Source organism: Callospermophilus lateralis, chromosome 4 (genome assembly GCF_048772815.1).
Source record: "Callospermophilus lateralis isolate mCalLat2 chromosome 4, mCalLat2.hap1, whole genome shotgun sequence".
Classification (NCBI taxonomy): Eukaryota; Metazoa; Chordata; class Mammalia; order Rodentia; family Sciuridae; genus Callospermophilus; species Callospermophilus lateralis.
This window is the reverse complement of record NC_135308.1, coordinates 60396013-60415984: the sequence shown is the minus strand read 5'-3', so window position 1 is coordinate 60415984 and position 19972 is coordinate 60396013. Positions and strand designations below refer to the sequence as shown.

Sequence of the window (19972 nt, the reverse complement as noted above, 5' to 3'; positions counted from 1 at the left end):
GTTCATATCACTATAGTTGGGACAAAAATGGCATTATGTGCCTCCTTACGATGCACTGAGCGGACACAAAGCGCTTCTCTGATAATCTTGCCACAAATACATAACCAGAATCTAAAAAGAAAAATTAGAACCAAATTGAGGGACATTCTACAAAATAAATAGCTTGTACTCTTAAAAAATATCAAGGTCATGGAAAACAAGGACTGAAGAAACCTTCCAGATTAAATAAAGAGATATGACGAATTAATGCTGTGCATGATTCTGGATTAGGTCCTGAATCAGGAAAACAGAAATGTACTTATCCTTTAGGAATTCAAACTGAAATAGAGTAAAAGGACTTATGCTTGCAACCTAAACAGTTCAGAGAAAAAAACCTCTTGGTATGTGTTTGTGTGTAAGAAGAAAACACAGTGGAGAAGAATGATAAAGTAAATGTGGTAATATGCTAACATTTGAGAAATCTGAGCAAATGTTGTACAGAAATTCTTTATACAATGTCTGTAGCTTCTCTGTAAGTCTAAAGTTATTTCAGAATAATGTTTTTGTTGTCTTTTTTTATGTAAACAGAAAATACCAACAATTGCTTGTGCTGTGCCAGTACGCCTATTATTGGCTCTATACTGACACTTGAACTCTCATTAATAAACTACTTCTAATTCCAGCTCTTTGCCTCTTAAAAAAGAAATAAATAATCTGCATTGCATTTTATAAATTAAAACTTTACAAATTAAACATATTTGTAAAAATTTCAAATAGTGAGAAATTGTACGAAAGTATGTTCCTGCACCCCCTTCTTCTAAGGTCACCACTATTAACAGATTGGTTGTCTCATTATAAACATTTCTGGACTTAGACATCAGTATGTGTGTGTGTGTGTATGTGTGTGCGTGCGTGCACGTTCTCGTATACATGGGCAAGCACGTAACACACACATACCTGGTCCCTTCCTCCCCTTTATGTCCATACTATAAAACATTATTGAGTATCATTTTTTTAAAAAAAATCTAATATAGCCATGGACATCCAATAAGTACATGTCACTTTGCCTCATTCTTTATCATGTTTTCCCTTCTAAATGAATGATTCATTTGTCCCTGAAACTCAAGGACCATTAACTCACTTTAATGGTGGAACCATTTGTAAACACCTGGGATAGCTGATAGCTCACAGAATTGAAGCGCTGTTTATTGTGCCAAACAAAACTGTCATCAAGCATCAAGGTACTGTGAGGATCTCAATTTTCTCTAGTAGGAGGTGAGGTGACCTTCACTTTCTATATGGCTGCTCAAGGTTGAAATTCCCAAAAGAGAATATGTGTTTTATCACTTTTGGTAGCATCTGTCCCTTAAATGATCAGAGAAGTAAGGGCACAGTACACAGACCTTGCGCTAGGTGCCCTTCCCAAAAAAGAAGGACCAACAGGTGCAGCCGTCCACCTAGCTTCCCTTCCCAGGGCTGTTATTGCTTCCAAGCTCTCCATTGTGTCCATCTTTCCTACTACTGCTAGTCTTACCCTTTGACTACCATGACTCTTAACTGTGTTGCCTACACAGACAGCCTCAGTAGTACTATTTCTTAGAAATGCAGATTCTTGGGTTCCATCCCAAATTTGCTGAATCAAACTTAGGCCTAGGGCCCAGCACTCTATTTAGCAAGTTGAATCTCATATACACTAACATTTAAGGATCTAGATCTGCTTGCAACGAAAAGTCCTCCCTCTTGGCATAAAAGGTCCTTTGTGATCTCACCAGACCCTGCTTATGCAGGCCTCCTCCCTGCATCCTGTTACATAAAAATGTGCTGAGTGCTTTCCTGGACTGACAGCACCCTGATGAACTTTCTCTCTTCCCTTACTTCCTCCACCATGCCGAAGTATTAGGAGTGCAGCCTCTATAGATAATAGTGAACCTGGGTTGGAAAAGACATTTGGCTGTTCCTATAACCAGTCAGAATGGGTTGCTTCTAAATAACAGTTAATCTTCAATATCATAATTTATATCTAAAAACTGTCCTTTCTGGTTCTTGTAAATAGAACACCATTTACATTTGGAAGAGAAGGTTTCTCTGTTTCATATGAGACGTTTGGGTAAATTATAAGGTAGAAGGGAATAAAGTTGATTTTGAAAGGCAAAGATTCCCCCTTTCATTTGGCAGTTATCTTACCCTGACAGCATTTAATGTGAAGTCACTGTAGTCAGAGAAGTATCTTATTAGGCTTTAATTAAAAGCACAAGACTTTTAGTTTTCCTTGTCTTCTATCTTTTCTCCCCCATTTTTCTCCTTTTTTTTCTTCCTCTTAACTTGTATATTCTCTCTTCCCCAGCCCCACTCTGTCTCCTCTTCATTATCCTTTAACATTTAAAATATTTTGGACTTGGCTAATCTCTATGGATAGAAACTTAGCTTTGAGCAGGATATTGATTACCAAATATGGTATTGCTGCTAAAGATGTTGGAGGAATGTGGCTTGTATTCTAAGCCTCCAGCCTCTGAATAAGCTGCCAAGCAAATTAGATCATTTTAACTTCTGAGCCTTTTTTTTTTTTTTTTAATAAAGATGCTGGAACATCGATTTGGAACATGATGTTGATATTATTTTAACCCAAACAAGAGAAGGGTATGAAGAAGAGGGCAGGGAGTGAGGAGACTCAGTGGAGCATGCTTTAGGACGTGAGCCACCAACCTAGGTTGTATAAGAAACAAACACATTGTGTGGAGCTTCATTTGATTCTACAACACCAGTGAATGAACTGAGGCATAGAATTTGCATCATTATTTAAGGATAGAAGCCTCAGAGGATCCCAGACAAGTCCCAAGATGCTCTTGTAATGTTATTCCCCAGGGTCTTAGCTGAAACCCTCACATTGATGTGGGCTGTGATCCAGGAAAGTTGATTCTTCCCAGGAAGATTGGTGGAGTTCAGTGCCAGGGAAAATAGCCTGAAATTCTTATCATGTTCCTACTGTAGGTGTCTGATAGGATGCAATGTGAATGTGCAAGACCTTCTACAACATCTCTTTAAATGACAACCAGTGACTATGCTTGTCTCCCAGCAAAGAATACAACTCTTCAGTTCCATATTAGGAAATATTTATTCTGTTATGATAATGGCTTTGATAGGGTAAAATGCTGTAAGCTGGCAGAATCAAATACCACTTGAAGCACAGCAGTTTGTTTCTTTCCTTGTGTATGTTTTTGGAAAGACAGTATTGAAATTTCTCAAATTAAGACAGCAAAGCCCAAGACAAATTAAAAGAAATTTCTTGTGATACACTCATAATCCCAGCAGTTTGGAAGTCTGAGGCAGGATGATCTTGAGTTCAAAGCCAGCCTCAGCAATTTAATAAGACCCTAAGCAATTTGGCAAGACCCTATCTTTAAATAAAAATATAAAAAAGGCTGGGGATGTGACTCAGTAGTTTAGCACCCTTGGGTACAATCCCCTGTACTAAGAAAAAAAAAAAAAAGAAAGAGAGAGTTTCTTAATGTTTTACAAAATTGATACGCCTTTCACTTTTGTTGGTTAGGTCTACACAAGTGGATCCTCCACCCTCCTCCCCCATTTTGCCACCCTCAGTTGGGTTCTTCTCAGAGGATGAATAAATCAGACTTGGGAAGAAATTCCACCCACTCCCAGATGTCTCTGGGTCAAGGATCTGTGGCTTTTGTTGTACTCCCTGAGGACCTCTCTTTCCCCCAACCCCATTTCCTCTTATAGCTGTTACTGTCTTGTCCTCAGCTCTTCTTACATCTTTGAAACTGAGCCTGTGAAGTTCAGAGTCATCCTAGTCTACAGAATAAGATTCTTACTCATTTCTTATGGAAATTCTCATGTTTTTCTTCAAGTTAATTGGGAAAAAAGCAAGGGAAATTTGGGGACCATTGGGCCCATGTATGTACATTTAGAAAACTAAATGGAAAACCTGTGTTCTTAGGATACTCGTTTTTAGGACTCAGACAAACATTGGATGTGAGTCTATTTTGGGTGTGCATTCAGGCACTATTACATAGTGCCATCTGCTTCTTGACACTATTGCTGATGTCTAGAATTCATGACATTGAACAATTTTCTTTGGGATCTTGGTTATGCTTAGTAACAAAGGCATTCTTTAATAGAAGGGCTCCAAAATAGAACTTGCCTTGCCCTAACTCTTGTTATTGATAGTGTTTGTTATTTGTCTTATTGAATATGATCCTTTTAAAAAAGGCAAACTGCAATAATAAGGACAAGGGTAACTGAAATTATTGACATCTCTGAGGATTGTGTCTTTTTTGTCCGCCTTGTAGCTAGAAAGTTCACTATTATCAGAATCAAGACAACCACATCAAGCCTTCAGACTTTGTGTAATTCATAAGCTAACTGCAATCTAGTGATTTGTTATGTACACATATCAACTGCTTAATTCCTACTTCTGAGTAATGCAGAATACTTGCATTAACCTTGTAAAGCTCTAAGTTAGGAGATGGATTCTTTTTCTCCATATATAGATAATGAAATGAAAAACATGGTCAGAGTCCAGGCCTCCTAGGACCTAGGTGTCAAGATTCCAGTGTTGCCCAGTGTTTCATTTTCATTATATTGTATTGCAATTACATCTTTCATTCCTATTAGTAGTCATCTATCCAGGTTTTTAACTGTACTAGTGATTTGCTGGTGTACAAAACGTTTTTGTCCAAGAATAAAAGGAATAGTTGAAAAGCTTTTTCAGTGGAATAAGCTAAATCCTCCTGCCTTTGTGGACACATTTGTGTTGTGAGGTTTTGTATGTTCTATGTAAACAGAAAGAAAGCTCTTGCTGACCTTTTTTCCTGATGGGCTACGGTTTAACTGGTGTTGTTTATTTTGTCACCATTCTGGTTTGACTCTAAGGAAATGAAAACATCTTCCACTTTTCTTTATTTCCAAAGGGCATCCGCTTTGATCCTGAAATTCCGCAAACACTACGACTAGAGTTTGCTAAGGCAAACACGAAGATGGCCAAGAACAAACTAGTAGGGACTCCAAACCCCAGTACTCCTCTGCCCAACACTGTACCTCAGTTCATTGCCAGAGAGCCATGTAAGTTGATCTATTTTTCATTTTGTTAAAAACTTTTATTTCTTGTGCTGCATGTGAGATTACACCATGGAATGTAGTGCCAGCTGATTCTCATCTTTTATTTCTGTGAAGAGATTGCCTGTTCTTGCTGTCTGAATACCAAACACAGATGGTGATTGGCTGGTGATTGGTGTTGGTGATTGGCTGTCCCAAAACACGGTTCACCTTGAACAGAGCCATAACTTCTTTCTGTTGATGTGCTATGGATTTCCTTTAATGTGATATTGATCATTGTGAGCATGCCCTTATTTGCCTTGGAGTATAAACTCTTTCTCCCTGAACCCTTGGACAGAAGAATTGGTTCTCAGCATTCACTTTATTCTTGTTTATTGAAGGATATCTATTCTGTGGCTTTGGAAAAATAGGATGTTAAAATTGAAAGATACAAAACTTAAGAAGTAAGTGGTCCAATTTTTCAAAACTGTTTAGCCCTAACTGTAGAGGAAATAGTAGATATAGACAAAGAATTCACATATTGGAACAATTAATTCTTGCAAATTAATACCAATAAAGTTTTAAGGAAATTTGGGGCTTCCTGTTTTAAATTATTTGGTAAAGGACTTTGGCTGATTATTAAAGAAGTCTTTTACCCCACATTGGTGAGCTTAAATGTCCAGACTGTGATTTCTGCTTTTGAATGAAATCCTTAAAAAGGTTGTCTTAGTTTTCTTTTTCAAGCTCAGAAGTGGCAGAAGTGAGGCATGAGACAGTTTTCAAGTTTTCCAAGCCATATGTAATTTAATGTGGAAGGGTATTTGTGGAAACCAAGTTACTTAACCAAGTTATTTGGAATATTTCTGTCCCATTGTTCTTGATCTTCTTGCCAAATCACACGATCATGATCATCTTCCTGCATTCCTTAACAGTATGCTTCAACTATTCTTATTGAAACTGAAGGGCACATGGGTTCCTGGCTCCCCCAACCCCATGTCGTGTGTGTGTGTGTGTGTGTGTGTGTGTGTGTGTGTCGGGGGGATTTAATCTGGTCATGGTGGAAGTTAAAGTTATTCTGTAGCTCATTTACCCTTGAAAAAGCTGATGCTGGCCAATGTAGTTTATCTCCCAATAAGTTCTAAAAATTTTCTATATAACCAGAAAGTCATGATCAAGGAAAAATTATTATTTCATATTCTAGGAAAAGTTGAAACCTTTATTTATTTGAGGAGAAAATCTAAACATTCATTTTATAATGCAGTTGCATTACAGGAGGATAAAGGGACATTCCGTACATAATTGTTAATATTAAGCATTTAGCTCAGTGCTTTATATATTGTATATGTTTGATAAATATTTATTACTGAGTAGATAAACTGAGATTTTTATTTGGTTGTTCATAGAATTAATAGAGGCATTTGTGTGCCTCTTTATTTCTGTCTGAACTTTCTTCTCTCTTGATAAGTCATCAGAAAATAGTATTTTTCAAACGTCTTTGTTTTAGTGAAATTTGTCTTCCTCACATCTCAGTATCACTTAAAAAGATTTAATTCAGACAGGAAGTATGATGTTGGTGATGTTAAACTTTGGCCTTTCAGTACTTAGCTGAATGTTTTGTTGTTGTTGTTGTTTTGAACCTCAAACACTCTTCTCAGTCTTTTACAACACCCCTGAGAAATAGGTAGCAAGGGATGGGACCACATATAGAGATAAACAAACTGGCCACTCACAACCCTTGAAGTTCCAGGAAAGCGTGGAGCAGAGTAGAGTACTCTACTCCAGCTAGCTCTGCTCACTTCCCTTTCGTTTGTATGGAACAGCTCAGAAGTGGTCAGATAGTTTCCATGGCAGAGTTAAAACTTGTCCAGCTGCTCATAACAAAGCAAACTTGAAGTTTAAGAAAAAATTTTAAATAGCCGAGTGTATTCTTGAGAAAATAAGTTAACATGATTTCTCTTAATATAGTTTCTTACGACAGAGGGGTCCTGACACGCAACAACTTCCCTATGACTCAGATAGACCTTATCACCCTTACCATTCCCTCTGGGAATCCTGACTTTTCCTGTCACATATACATATTTAGTGCTTTCCTGTTAGCACATTTTAGAGACTAAGAATGCTGTGGTGTGTATCCAGACCAGCAAATGAATTTCATTGTACCTATAATCCGTACTCGAGGTGGTCAGTTTCATCATCTGTCAAGTGTAGACTGTGCTGAAGTCAGAATTTTGGGATTGGAAAAACCCTGAAGGCTTCTGTTACAGGTCATGAGATGGGCTTTTATACCTGACTTTTTTTTTTTTTTTAAGAGAGAGAGCGAGAGAATTTTTTAGTATTTATTTTTTAGTTTTCGGTGGACACAACATCTTTATTTTATTTTTATGTGGTGCTGAGGACCGAAACCAGTGCCCCGCGCATGCCAGGTGAGCGCGTTACCGCTTGAGCCACATCCCAAGCCCTATACGTGACTTTTTTTGTTAAAATTTTTACATAGTAGCTGAAAAACACTCATTGCCATCACCAAAGGAAGAATGTTCTTTAATCTGATTATCCAACAAACATTTACTTGAACTCCTAATTCTCAAATAAGCACCCAGTGTGCTAGACCCTGGGGGAGAAGAAAACTGGTTACTGCCTTAACAAAGTTGGCAGTCCAAGGAGTTGGCAGTGGTCAAAAGTTGTCAGAAAATCTTGGCCCTTTATTATAAAAATGTCAAAAAGATTCTGCAGCTTAGTCTAGATTGCCTCCAAGTCTGACTGCCATGTATGCTGAGTACCTACTCTGTTCATGACAGGCATGAAGAATGAACAAACCAGGTTTTACAGCCCAGCAGGGCAGTTGGTAGCCTTGGCTTTAGACTGGAAGACATCAGTAAGAGTTCTCATCTGAAAATTATTGATCAACCTTGTGACCTTTATGGAAAACATTTTAATCTTGCTGTGCTCCTGTTCCCATACTCTCTGAAGGAATTATGTTTCGTTCACTTGCTTGTTATGAGAGCTAAATAAAATAGTATCTTAAGACTGCATTCAGGATTAAGTAGGAGTATAAATATGTGTAGAGCACTAGCACTAGGTGAATAAAAAGTACAATTCTCATTTTCTTTTTTTTCCTTTTAATAAAAAGCATTGGGTTGCCTTTCCTTCCTAATAGTTAAACAAGTGTCATCATTGTGTGACTATAGACAATTGTCCTTGCAAGTTAGGAGAAAGGATGAATGGAATTCACATATAGTCCCAGGAAAGCAGTATATCTTCCTAACTAAATTTATATTAATAGGATCACTAACTAGAACACCTTCTTTTGTTCTTTTATATGTAATAAAATTTGAGTTAAGCTATAAGAAAGCAGATAAGGGATACAAGGGCTGGGAGAGTAGCTCATAGGGCACATACTTGGTATGTGTGAATTTCTGGCTTTGATCCCAAGCACCAAAGAGAAAGAGAGAGAGAGAGAGAGATGGAAAAAAATATAAATTATGTAAAATTATGCATTAGGGTTGTACAGGAAGGTTGTATGCTGTAATATAAGAACTCTGCTTTAGAAAGGAGAAAGGGGCAAGTCACCATCTTTTATTTTTGTTTTCTTCATCTACAAAATGATACTATGAATAAAATATTCTGCAAGCATTGTACATGAATTATCTCATTCAGTTCTCAACACTACTTTTCAGTTGAAGAAACTGAGGCCTAGGAAGGCTTAGTAACTGATGAGGTTATACAGTCAACAAGTGTTATAGGCTAAATTCTGTTTTCTGAACTTCAGAAATTGAAATCTCAACTCCTCGTACCGCAAGATGAACCATATTTGGAAATAAGATGATTAAGTTCAAATGTTAGATACCTAATCCAGTATAACTATTGTCCTTATAAGAAAAACAGATACCAGGTATGTGTGGACACAGGAGATAGCACCTGTAAAACCCAGGAGATAAACCTGCCAACACCTCAATCTCGAGCTTCCAGCCTCCAGAACTGTATGAGCTATGAGGTCTGCTATTTTGTTATGGCAGCTGAAGCAACCTAATATGTCAAGCAATATAGCCTGGATTTAAATCTGGACTCTCATTTAATAAGTTTTGTAACGATCTAGTTACTTAACCTTTCTGTGTCTCCATTTTCTGAGCTCTAAATGGCAATTAAAATTGACCCTTCCTATAGGTTATTGATTGATTAATGTATGTAGAGATTAGAAAAGGGCCACAGGGACAGTACTCAGTGACCATCAGTATGACCACTAGTATGTATAGGTGTGGTAGTGTGTGTCAAAATGCATGTTTATGTGTCTTTTGTCCCATCATTATGAGGCCTATTGTTTTTCTACATTTGTACTCAGCATATAGAATGTAGAAATACACATGGAATGTTTTAAATATGCCACAGATTTATTTTTATGCATTTTTATTTGGTCATAATGCCTTATTCCAAGCAAGTACAGAAGGAGGTGCACTTTAGGGAACTTTGTAAATTTCCAGTGTTATTGAGGTATAATTGGGGAATAATTAAATATACATATTCATGGTGTCTTAACTTAGTTATTTTTATCAGGCTCTAATTATAAAAAATATTTTAAGTTTAGATTGCTTAGTATACCTTACTATTGTAGTATCTTTAAAGAGGGAACAGCCAGTGTTTAATAGTTTTCCCCTTTTAATTCAGTTTTTGTGGCACAAATATCAAAAGACTCCAAAAATCTGCAATAATCCAGTTTCCTATATTCCAATCCCAGGGTTTCTGATTCTTTGGAGTTTGGACTAGGATTTAGCAAGTTAAATTCTTCTTTCTGCTCACACACTCCCTTATACCTACACTTTACCTCCCCACTTCCAACCCAAAGCATGCTCTGTTACATTGTTTCTCTTAAATACCTGGTGAGTACATAATCTTTTGGTGAATAATCACTTCCTTGTTTGCCTGCCACACCCTTGGAATTTTCCATTTATCCAATACTCACCTGGGCTTTTTTGAATTGAGTACTTTGTCTCATGTCTAAAATGATCCTGTGAAAGTTCAGGATTGTAAAGTATCTAGCAAGTGCCATCCCAGGGCTAACACTTGGCAAATATGAATTCTGAACTTCATCCCTGTGGGAGAAGGGGCGTTCAGGCCCTTGTTCTGAAGCTTCCTGTGCCCGTGGAACTGAACCAAGGTGTCTGCAATTTCCATGACAGCAGAGCACAGTATGTGTCATGAGAAAGACTTAAGGTGTCTGACCTCATGCCTTCTCTGAAAGTGGGATTGTTTAGAACAGCAACAGTGGGGCCTGAGGAACCCCTTATGGTGGATAGAAAGCTGGACACAAGGAAGGTAGTTAGGGAGGGACATAGACAAATGAGAGCAAGGATTTTTACTCTGAGAATCACCTTTTTTGTGTGTTTTATAATGTAAATAGTTTTATGAATTTCCCTGATGATAAAAGTTCTGCATGTATCTCAAGGGGAAAAGATTTCAAGCAGTCCAGAAAAATAGAAAGTCTTCTTGATATTGTCATTCAGTGTTGGTGTACTTTATTCTCTCAGGATTACTTCAGAAAACAAGAGTAACCACTTTCAACAGTTTAATTATTTTAGCTCAATAAATAGCTAATCATCAGCAAAGATGAAGGTATGCTTAGCTTTGTATTGGGAGTACATACCAGCAGTTCCTCCCGGAGTGTTTTGAATCATTCAGATGGCAGTGGAAATGAGCATGAATGGGAAGGTGCAATAATAACAGATCTGCATTGCAAAATTTGGGATCCTAAAACTTCATGTGGAATCACTCCTGGAGACAGCTATGGTATGAGACAAACAAAGTAGTCACAGATTTATGGATAAGTAGATGATGTGGATGTAGGAACTACTCTCTGTCAAGTCCCAAAAAAGCAGGGAATTTTTCAAAGAGATTGAGCAAATTAGCTAAATCCTTACTTGTTTCTTTTATAAAATTTGGGACTGAGAGACCCAGTTTTGTAATCTGTTCAAAATACAACTAATGGAAATATATAAGGGAATGTCTAATAGGATGTTAGTTTTGTTATTCAGGGAGATGAGGAGTTTGAGTCCCTTTTAAGAGAACATTCCTAAAGACAGAGGTATAAATATCACATGAGCATAATCCAGGCCTCTTGAGATACAGGCCAAAAACATGAAAGAATGTTCAACATCTTTAGTAATCAGGGAAAAGCAAATCAAAACTACCCTAAGATTTCATGTCACTCCAGTTAGAATGACAGCCATCAAGAATACAAATAATAATGCTGGAGAGCATGTGAGAGGATGTTGACAGTCCTACACTGTTGGTGGGGATTATAAATTAGTACAGCTGCTGTACTAAATCAATATGGAGGTTCCTCAGAAGACTAGGCCTGGAACCACCATATGACCCACCTATATGACTCCTCAGTATTTATCCAGAAGAATTAAAGTCATCACACTACAGTGATACATGCATACTCATGTTTATGGCAGCATAATTCATAATAGCCAAACATGGAACCCGCCGAGGTGCCATTAGTGGATGACTGGAAAGAAAATGTGGTTTGTATACACAGTGGAGTTTATTCAGCCATTAAAAAAGAATGAAATCACGTAATTTACAGGAAAATGGATGGAACTTGAAAACATTTTGTTTAGCAAAATAAGCCATACTCAGAAAGTTAAGGGTCATATGTTTTCTCTCACATATGGAAGCTAGTCAGGATAAAGGAAAAGAGAGGTGTTCCAGGTACGGCGACACACCTATAATCTCAGCAGCTCAGGAGGCTGAGGCAGAAGGATCACAAGTTCAAAGCCAGCGCCAGCAAAAGCAAGACGCTGAACAACTCAGTGAGACCCTGTCTCTAAAATACAACATAGGGCTGGGGATGTGGCCAAGTGCCCCTGAGTTCAATCCTCAGTACCACCTCCTCCAAAAAAAAAAAAAAAAAAAAAGAAAGAAAAGAAAAGGGTGTGTATGGGGGTTCCTATGAAGATCAAAGGGAGACTAGTAGAGTAGAGAAAAGGACCAGAGGGAGGGAGAAGAGGGAAAGATGAAATACTAGGGAACTGTACTGATCAGATTTTGTTATATTGTTTGTATGTACATATATGTAACAACAAATTCTGCCATTATGTATAATTATAAATGCACCAATAAAATATTGTGGGGAGGGGAAATACAGGCCAAATTGCCTTTTTTCATAAACCCTATTCTTACACTTCAATTTATATTCATTTTGCTTTGTAAGACAATCCTGCCTGGTTTACTTTATTCTTATAAAAGGACACCATAAAAGAAATTTAAAGAGTTACAATTGTAGATCTTCCTTCCTTCCAGAAATAACCACTGTTAATATTGTGTTATAGATGTTTCAGTCTATGTTTCCCTACATTTATACACATGTATATAAAATACAGACTTTAGCAGGTTGTTTTTGTTTCATTTATTAGAGCATACTGTACTTGAATAATTTCCTTATGTTGTGAACACCTTTCTCTCCAAAACTATTCCCAGAGCGATTATTTTAAGGGTTTATTATGTGAAAATGGGGGAGGCAGAGTAAAGACCTTAGATGCCAAGCTGAGGTGTTTTTTTTTTGTTGTTTTTTTTTTTTAATTAAGTGGTAAGAAGAGAAAGGATATTATTGAGCAAGATTGTTGAGCACTTATTGTTGAGTGTCAGTATTTAACGAACATTCCCTCCTTAAGCTTTAGGAAGCTGCATTGGCAAGATGGGAATAGGAGCTGAACACCAAAAATTGAGTGTTGGTATAATTAAGAAAGGACCTCCCCTAAAATTTCCTAATATAACTTGAAATCGCCTGGGACCCACCTGCTACACCCTGATGTTTTGGAAAGATGGGAGATAAGGACAGAAATCATTATTTCATCCATTTTCTTAAATGAAATACCTGAGATAATGAACTTATAAAGAGAAGTTTTATATTTGAATCAACATTTATGGAGGTTTTAGCCTATGATCATTTTGCCCCATTGCTGTGGTTGAGTGCCACATAGCAAAACTACTTAACTTTATTGACAGGAAGCAAAAAAAGAAAGAGGAGGGAGCAAGGCTCCCACAGTTCCCTTCAAGGGCGTACCTCCAGTGACCTAAAGATCTCTCAGTAGGCCCCACCTCTTTAAGCTTCTACTACCTCCCTATAGTGCCATCCTGGAGAACAAGCACTTAATATTTAAATACAAGGGCCTTCCGGTAATATTCGGGACCCAACTACATCACGCATCAGTGTTTACAGCTCACCTCCCTCTCTCTCTGTCTTCAAAGATGCATGCATTCCTAGCTTTTGCTTAAGATATATAATTTTTTAACTTAATAATCTTAATATTAAGCAATTATTTGGTAATTTGGGTAATAATTAAGCAATTAAATGGTTAGATGTAGCTTGTTTTATGTGAGAGGTAAATGTTTGCAGCACAGTGTATATTAGCTAATTTATTTTATAATTTAATAGATAGCCTGTCTTTGATTAGCAGTGACTGTTAATATTTTGCTTTGAATATGTTGCTTTTTTAATATTTATTTCTAGTTGTAGTTGGATACAATACTATTATTTTATTTTTGTGTGGTGCTGAGGATCGAGCCCAGGGCCTTGCACATGCTAGGTGAACGCTCTACCACTGAACCACAATGCCAGCCCTTGAATGTGTTTCTATATCAAATCATAAATTTGCTATAAACAGATACCTTAAGAACTCCTAAACTCAAATCTCCTTAGAAATCATAGACTTTTTGTAATAACTCTTCACTTGTGTTTTGTAAACTCAAATTATTCATTACCTTTTCAGGGAAATGAAAGCTTAAAGAGAGTTAATTTACTAGGACAATCCCGAAGAAACAGACAGCATTAAGTTCTTTTAAGGCCCTTGTGTTTTTCTCACTTGCATTTCTTCCTGTGTTAATGTTTGTTGCAGGTTTCCCATTTCTTATCTGCTACCTTTCCATCCATATTTGTCATCCTCAAATAAACAGCTGCTGTAAGAAAAAAAATATAATTTAGCAATTCTGAAAATATGGCCCACCTACTGTTATGTGGTCTCTAAACCTTCTCAGAGAGCCTACGAGATCCAAACTCTTTTCTTTTCTCTTTTTTTTCTCTTTCTTTTGAAGGTACTGGTATTGAATGTACTGGGCTATGTTCCCAGCTCCTAAACTACTTTCATGAGAGTATAGTTTGTTTTTCTTACTATGTAGTGTTGGGCACAACTACTGGCACCTTTATTTCCAGACAGGTACCAAAATATACCAGTAATCTTCTTTGAAGAGTATATTCTTCATTGCTTGAAGCCAGCTTTACTTAAGTATATCCTTGATGAGTAACTATAAATTTCATTCAGTCTTAGTTCTTGAGTATAATTTTATAGTTTAGTATGTCAATGGAGAGTTTGTATAAAGCTCTTCTGCAGTTGTTTAAATTGTGAGGTGAACTCACAATTTTCTATGTGCTGTTTTTATTTGGAACTAATAAACTGGTTATTCAGACTTGATATTTGGGAGATGTTTTTCTCAAAAACTAAGCTACCATCATGAGTTTGACAACTTCCCTGCAGATTGGTGATATTAATAGATTTTTTTTCTTGCATAATGAAATGAGTCAACATTTGGAAGATCCACATAAATCAGTGAACCAATATTTTCCAAATGACTGATGGATGTATCATGTTTCAAAATCATGCATGAGTAAAAAAAAAAAATCATCTGAAATACAAAATGGAACAGAATACAGAAACTCATTGATAAGATTTCAGATTCTACATTGCAACAAATATTTTTATATACTTTTTTTAAATTTGTAGTTGGACACAATACCTTTATTTTATTTATTTATTTTTATGTGGTGCTAAGGATCGAACCCAGCACCTTGCATGTGCTAGGCAAGCGCTCTACCACTGAGCCACCACTCCAGAGCTGTTTCTCATCAACTTTTGGTGTAATATCAAAGAGAAATATCTACAATTACCCATAAAAGGTATCTACAACTTGGCCAGGTTTCTACATAAATCTGTAAAGCGATATTTTTTTCATACTCTACAGCCAAAACAATACATTGGAATAGATTTAATCCAGTTTTCTTTAATTAAATCATATATTATAGAGATTTGAAAAATGTAGAACTGAGGTTTATTCTTGTTTGTTTTTCATAAAACACCCTGTGTACATTAATGTATAATGGGTGTATTTAATGACTCAATAAGAATTTCAAACTTGAAACCTTTTAAATATGGTAAATATCAATTGACATTATCACATAAACAGAAGTTCCTTTTTCCTCGAGTTTTTACAAGTGTAAAGGTGTTTGGAAACTAAAGTCTAAAAACCTCTGGTCTTAAACATGTAAAGTTAACATTTTGTGCCTGGTTGAATAGAGTGGTCATGGAAATCTGACATTAGTATGTATCTACAATAGATCTGAAGCAGGTGATGAAATTGAAGACAATAGAGCTAGACTAGAAGGAAACAGTACTTTCTTTCTATCCCATACCTGGGACCCTGAAAGCTTGAACTTCTTTTAATTAGAGGTCAGGAAGAACTGATCAAGAAACTGGATAACAATATCACCCATCAATTCTCAGAACCACCTTGGAGGAATGTTCCCTAGCAGAATATCTTTGAAAAATATTTGATTCTCCCCCACCATACCATCTGTTTCTTTACCAAACATAATATTTCAGGAATCTTGGAAGTTAAACATAACATATATTTCTTAAATATGAAAGTTAAAGGAATCTTAACATTTTAATATTTTAAAAGTATACATATATAATTTTTTATATTCATATATACATAGCTCTTTTTATTATCGATACATACTGTCCATATTTTTAAAAATTAAATGCAGAACAATATGCTACCCACTGAGAGATAAGTATTTTAATATGTTGGTGAATAGCTGTACAAATAAACAAATAGATGATTTACAGATGGAATTATACATTACATGCTGCTGATACCTGCTTTCCATCTCAAGTATAGGCTTCATAGTTTTCATATAAGTCAAAATATAGCTGCTCTTCAATGATGGAGTACCATGGGGAAAGAAAGATTTACAGACATGAAGAGTAAAAGAAGTGAAAAATCCTTTGGTATAATAGTCGGCACCAACTCAAGTCCCAGATCTCCCTTTTTCTAGTTCTGCAAATGTAGCCTCCAGGATCTTAGCTATCCTAAGAAATGATGAGAAAGAAGAAGCTTGTATACATGAACAAAATGGCTTAATTAGTGGCTGAAGGTAGAGGAATGTCTTTCTGTCTTTTATTGAAATATCCCTCAGAAGGTTAAGGAGATCAAGCTGGTCAAACATTTACAGCTCTGTTCAGGAAGTTATGGTGAGTTCCTGTTCTAATTTTCTCACTTGAGTTGAGCAAACATTTGAGGGGAGGTGAGAGATTAAAAAGCTGAATAAGGTATAGTCATGCTGTCCTGTTTACCCTAGAGGAAGCTGGCCTGTAAGACCTTCAGTATTCCTAATACTGAAGAGCAGGTGCTAAATAGATAATTTTGAGTGCAGATGATGAAGCTGGTAATTATGGAAAGAATTTGGAAGACCTTCTGTAGGTCTTTTAACCTTTTAGCTAAAGACTAGAAAAGTTTCAGTAGAGAATATGCAAAAGGATCTTCCATGCAGTAGACATGACCAAGGTAAGGATTAAAACTGGAAGTGTTGGAAGGAAGAGATCATGAAGGACCTTATAGTCTAGTGGAGTTGTGGAACTGCACAGAAAGAAAAGGAAGCAACCACACTGGACAAGACATCGTGGTCAACCTAGAAAATCTTTACATTTCAAGCAGAAGGCTTCTAGAAATGGGAGGAAACCATTTTATGTTTTTACTCTTGTCATAGAACAAACACATCTGTGTTCATCACCTTTCTCTTATTATGTCAAAATACCTAAGAAAATCAACTTATAAGGATTATTTTGACTTAAAAATCTTAAGAGTTTTTGTCCGCAGTTGCTTGGCCCTGTTGCTTTGGGCCTGTGGTGGCTTTTGTACATCATGACAGGAGCAGTTAGCAGGTAAGAGGAATCCTGTTCCCATCATGGCAGCCTGGCAAGACCCAATGACCTAACTCCCTTCAACTAGGCCCCACCTCTAAAAGCAACATAGACTAGGGACCAAGCCTACAATACATGTGCCCTCTGGATATATTAAAAATCCAAACATCTTGGCAGCATGCTGATTTAGTTTTCTCAGAGAAACATTTTATGAAATAATCAAAATCTAGAGTATGGTTCGGTTTTGGATTTTTTTTTTTTTTTTTTTTTGGCGCTTAACACACACTTTTATTATGTCAGATTATGTAGGTCAGAATTCCAAGTTCAGGTTAGCCTGGGCCACTGCTCACAGTCTCACAGGATGGCTGGGCTTCAATTTAATCTGGCGTTTATACCTACATAGTTATGGGAGATTTCATGGTCTGGAAGTTGTAGACAATTAGCTAGACGTATTCTTTAAATTCACTTACTTTAATTACTACCATGTATCAAATGCCATCATGTAATCACTTATCCCTCCTGTCAACTGTGTAAGACAGGATTATCTTCCTTTGATAGATAAGAAAAGGGAGATAGAGTAAACGTGATGCTTATTGCACCAACCCCTTCTTAATGAGCACAGAAAGATTATTTTAGGTAGTATTGCTGATCTATTGTGCTTTACCCAGAAACTTGCTTTTAGTTGGAAAGGAAGCCTTTTATTAAAAAGTCTGTACCTTGTGACTTTGAGGAAAAAGGCAGGTAATGTTTACATAATAAACACTGTTAGCTAAAACATTCCTCTGATAACTTAATCACCTTCAATCTAGAACCCCCATCCAGTGAAAGTCTTTTTTTAAAAAAGAAATATGTTTTTAAAGCCACAATACAGAAGAGATTGGTATCTCTGTGATTTGTGTCCCATTTTTCCAGGGAAATGGTGTATTTCAATCTATTCCACCCTTGTGCATTTTCAAATACACCAAAATATAAAGAAGATAGTATAATCAGTCCTGGAAATTCTTCATTTGTATTTAATAGGATTTTGTCACAATGTATTTCTTTTCTCGGGTCCTCCTCCTCCTCCCCCCCCCCACCCGGCCAGGAGGGGAGACACTTTACCACTGAGCTGCATCCCCAGTATTTTTTAGTTTTAGACAGGGTCTCACTAAGTTCCTTAGGGCCTCACTAAATTGCTGAGGCTGGCCTCAAAATTGTGTTCCTCCTCCTCATTCCTGAATCACTGGGTTTACGGATACGCAGCACAGTGACCTGCCCAATTTTCTTTTTTTAATTGAATTACTTATATCAGGTCAACTCAGTACATTTAGTTAAGTCTTGTAATCTAGAGCAGCCTCCCTTCCCCCACTCCTTTTTTATGCCATTGATGAAAAGTGTCCGCCCTCCCTCCCTTCCTTCCTTTAGGCTGGGGCTCAAATCCAAAGCCTTTTGCATGCTAGGCTTTATATCATTTATATCATTGAGATACATCTCCAGCCTATTTTCTTCCTTTTGGTGTTCTTTTTGTTTATTTCTGCATCTCTTCTATTGACTATAAATTTAGAAGCCTGATAAGATTTGAAAGGTTTGGTTAAATTCTGGTTTGCTTTTTTGGCAAAAATATATCCCAGGTAGTGCTGTAAACTTTATATGACTTCCCATTATGAAGTAATTAGTTTGGGGATTATTCCAGGTTGGGTGATTCTAAGATGGATCTGTGGACAGGTAGTAAAACCTGATGTGTGGATCAGGTGTAAATTCCTGATCAACTTGAGTTTAATAGTTCCATCTATGTTTATTTCTTTGTTAAGTTTACCCTGAAATGTAGCTCAACATAAAAATCAAAGTAAATGCTGCTTTCTCTTTAATTATGAATTTTCAGCATGAGATTGGTGCCTGGTTATCTCCATTGGAGATCATTATTTTTTTTTGAGAGAGAGAGGAGAGAGAGAGAATCTTTTTTTAATATTTATTTTTTAGTTTTCGGCGGACACATCTTTGTTTGTATGTGGTGCTGAGGATCGAACCCAGGCCGCACACATGCCAGGCAAGCGCACTACCACTTGAGCCACATCCCCAGCCCGAGATCACTATTTTTTAAAAAACATTTATTTCTCTTATTTGTACACCTTTGTTTTTACTTATTTAATTTTAAGTGGTCCAGATCACTATTTTTAGGGGAAGAAGTTTTGTCTATTGCCTTTTTTTTCTTTCTCTGAGTATCCTCATGAACTCCTGTGGCTTTATATTTCAGGGTATTTTGTGTATTATAATCATTGTTCTTTCTGATGCCCAGAGGCAGGGAAAGGTGGAATTTTTTTTTTGATGAGAGGATATGCCAGCACTGTCTCAAGGCAGAGTCCCACAGGGGAGTAACATGTCCCCTGCCTATAGTTCAGGACTATTAAAAAGTGTTTTCCCACTTGCCCAGGATGACCTGTCATTGTTAGGATGGGAGAGTGTTTCTTTGGCTATTTATCTGGTTAAAGCAAGTGTTCTTTTATCCACAGGAAAGGCCACATCTACAAGTTTGTTGAGCTAAAGATTTTTAGAAAGGAAATAAAATATTTTAATTAAGATTCTTTAATTAGGAACTGCCACAGAACACTGGGATTATTAATCATTATATACAGTTTGTTATTTTCTTCTTAATTTAAGATTATGTCAGCAAAAGATTAATGAATGATTCTATGTGTCTGGTTATCAACCCCTCCACCCTACCCTGAACCCCCACCGCTGCAGCTCCCACCTCCCCTGCACAGTGAAATGACACAAAAAGTAGAATGGTGGAGCATTTAACAGCCACGTCATCAACAAGAAATGGATTTATTTAATTTATCTCATGAAGAGTATCTTTGCATGGAAAATAAGCATCAAACAGATTGAGCGATGATACTAGATACTATAAAATAAGCTCAGAGGCAAAAAGTTAAATGTTTCGATTGTGTGAAATGCTAGCTTTAAAGCAGTGTGTCCTTGATGGAATGTTT

At 36.8% G+C, this 19972-nt stretch overlaps 1 protein-coding gene across 3 annotated transcripts in view; it reads left to right on the top strand.

Moving 5' to 3' along the window:
- Positions 1-19972, top strand: part of Rbpms (RNA binding protein, mRNA processing factor) — a 170229-nt gene that overhangs the window by 98645 nt on the left and 51612 nt on the right. For all 3 annotated transcript variants that reach the window (XM_076853907.1, XM_076853906.1, XM_076853905.1), the window contains one exon: positions 4908-5058. In XM_076853907.1, coding sequence (XP_076710022.1) covers positions 4908-5058 — 151 coding nt within the window. The remainder of the gene's footprint in view (positions 1-4907; positions 5059-19972) is intronic.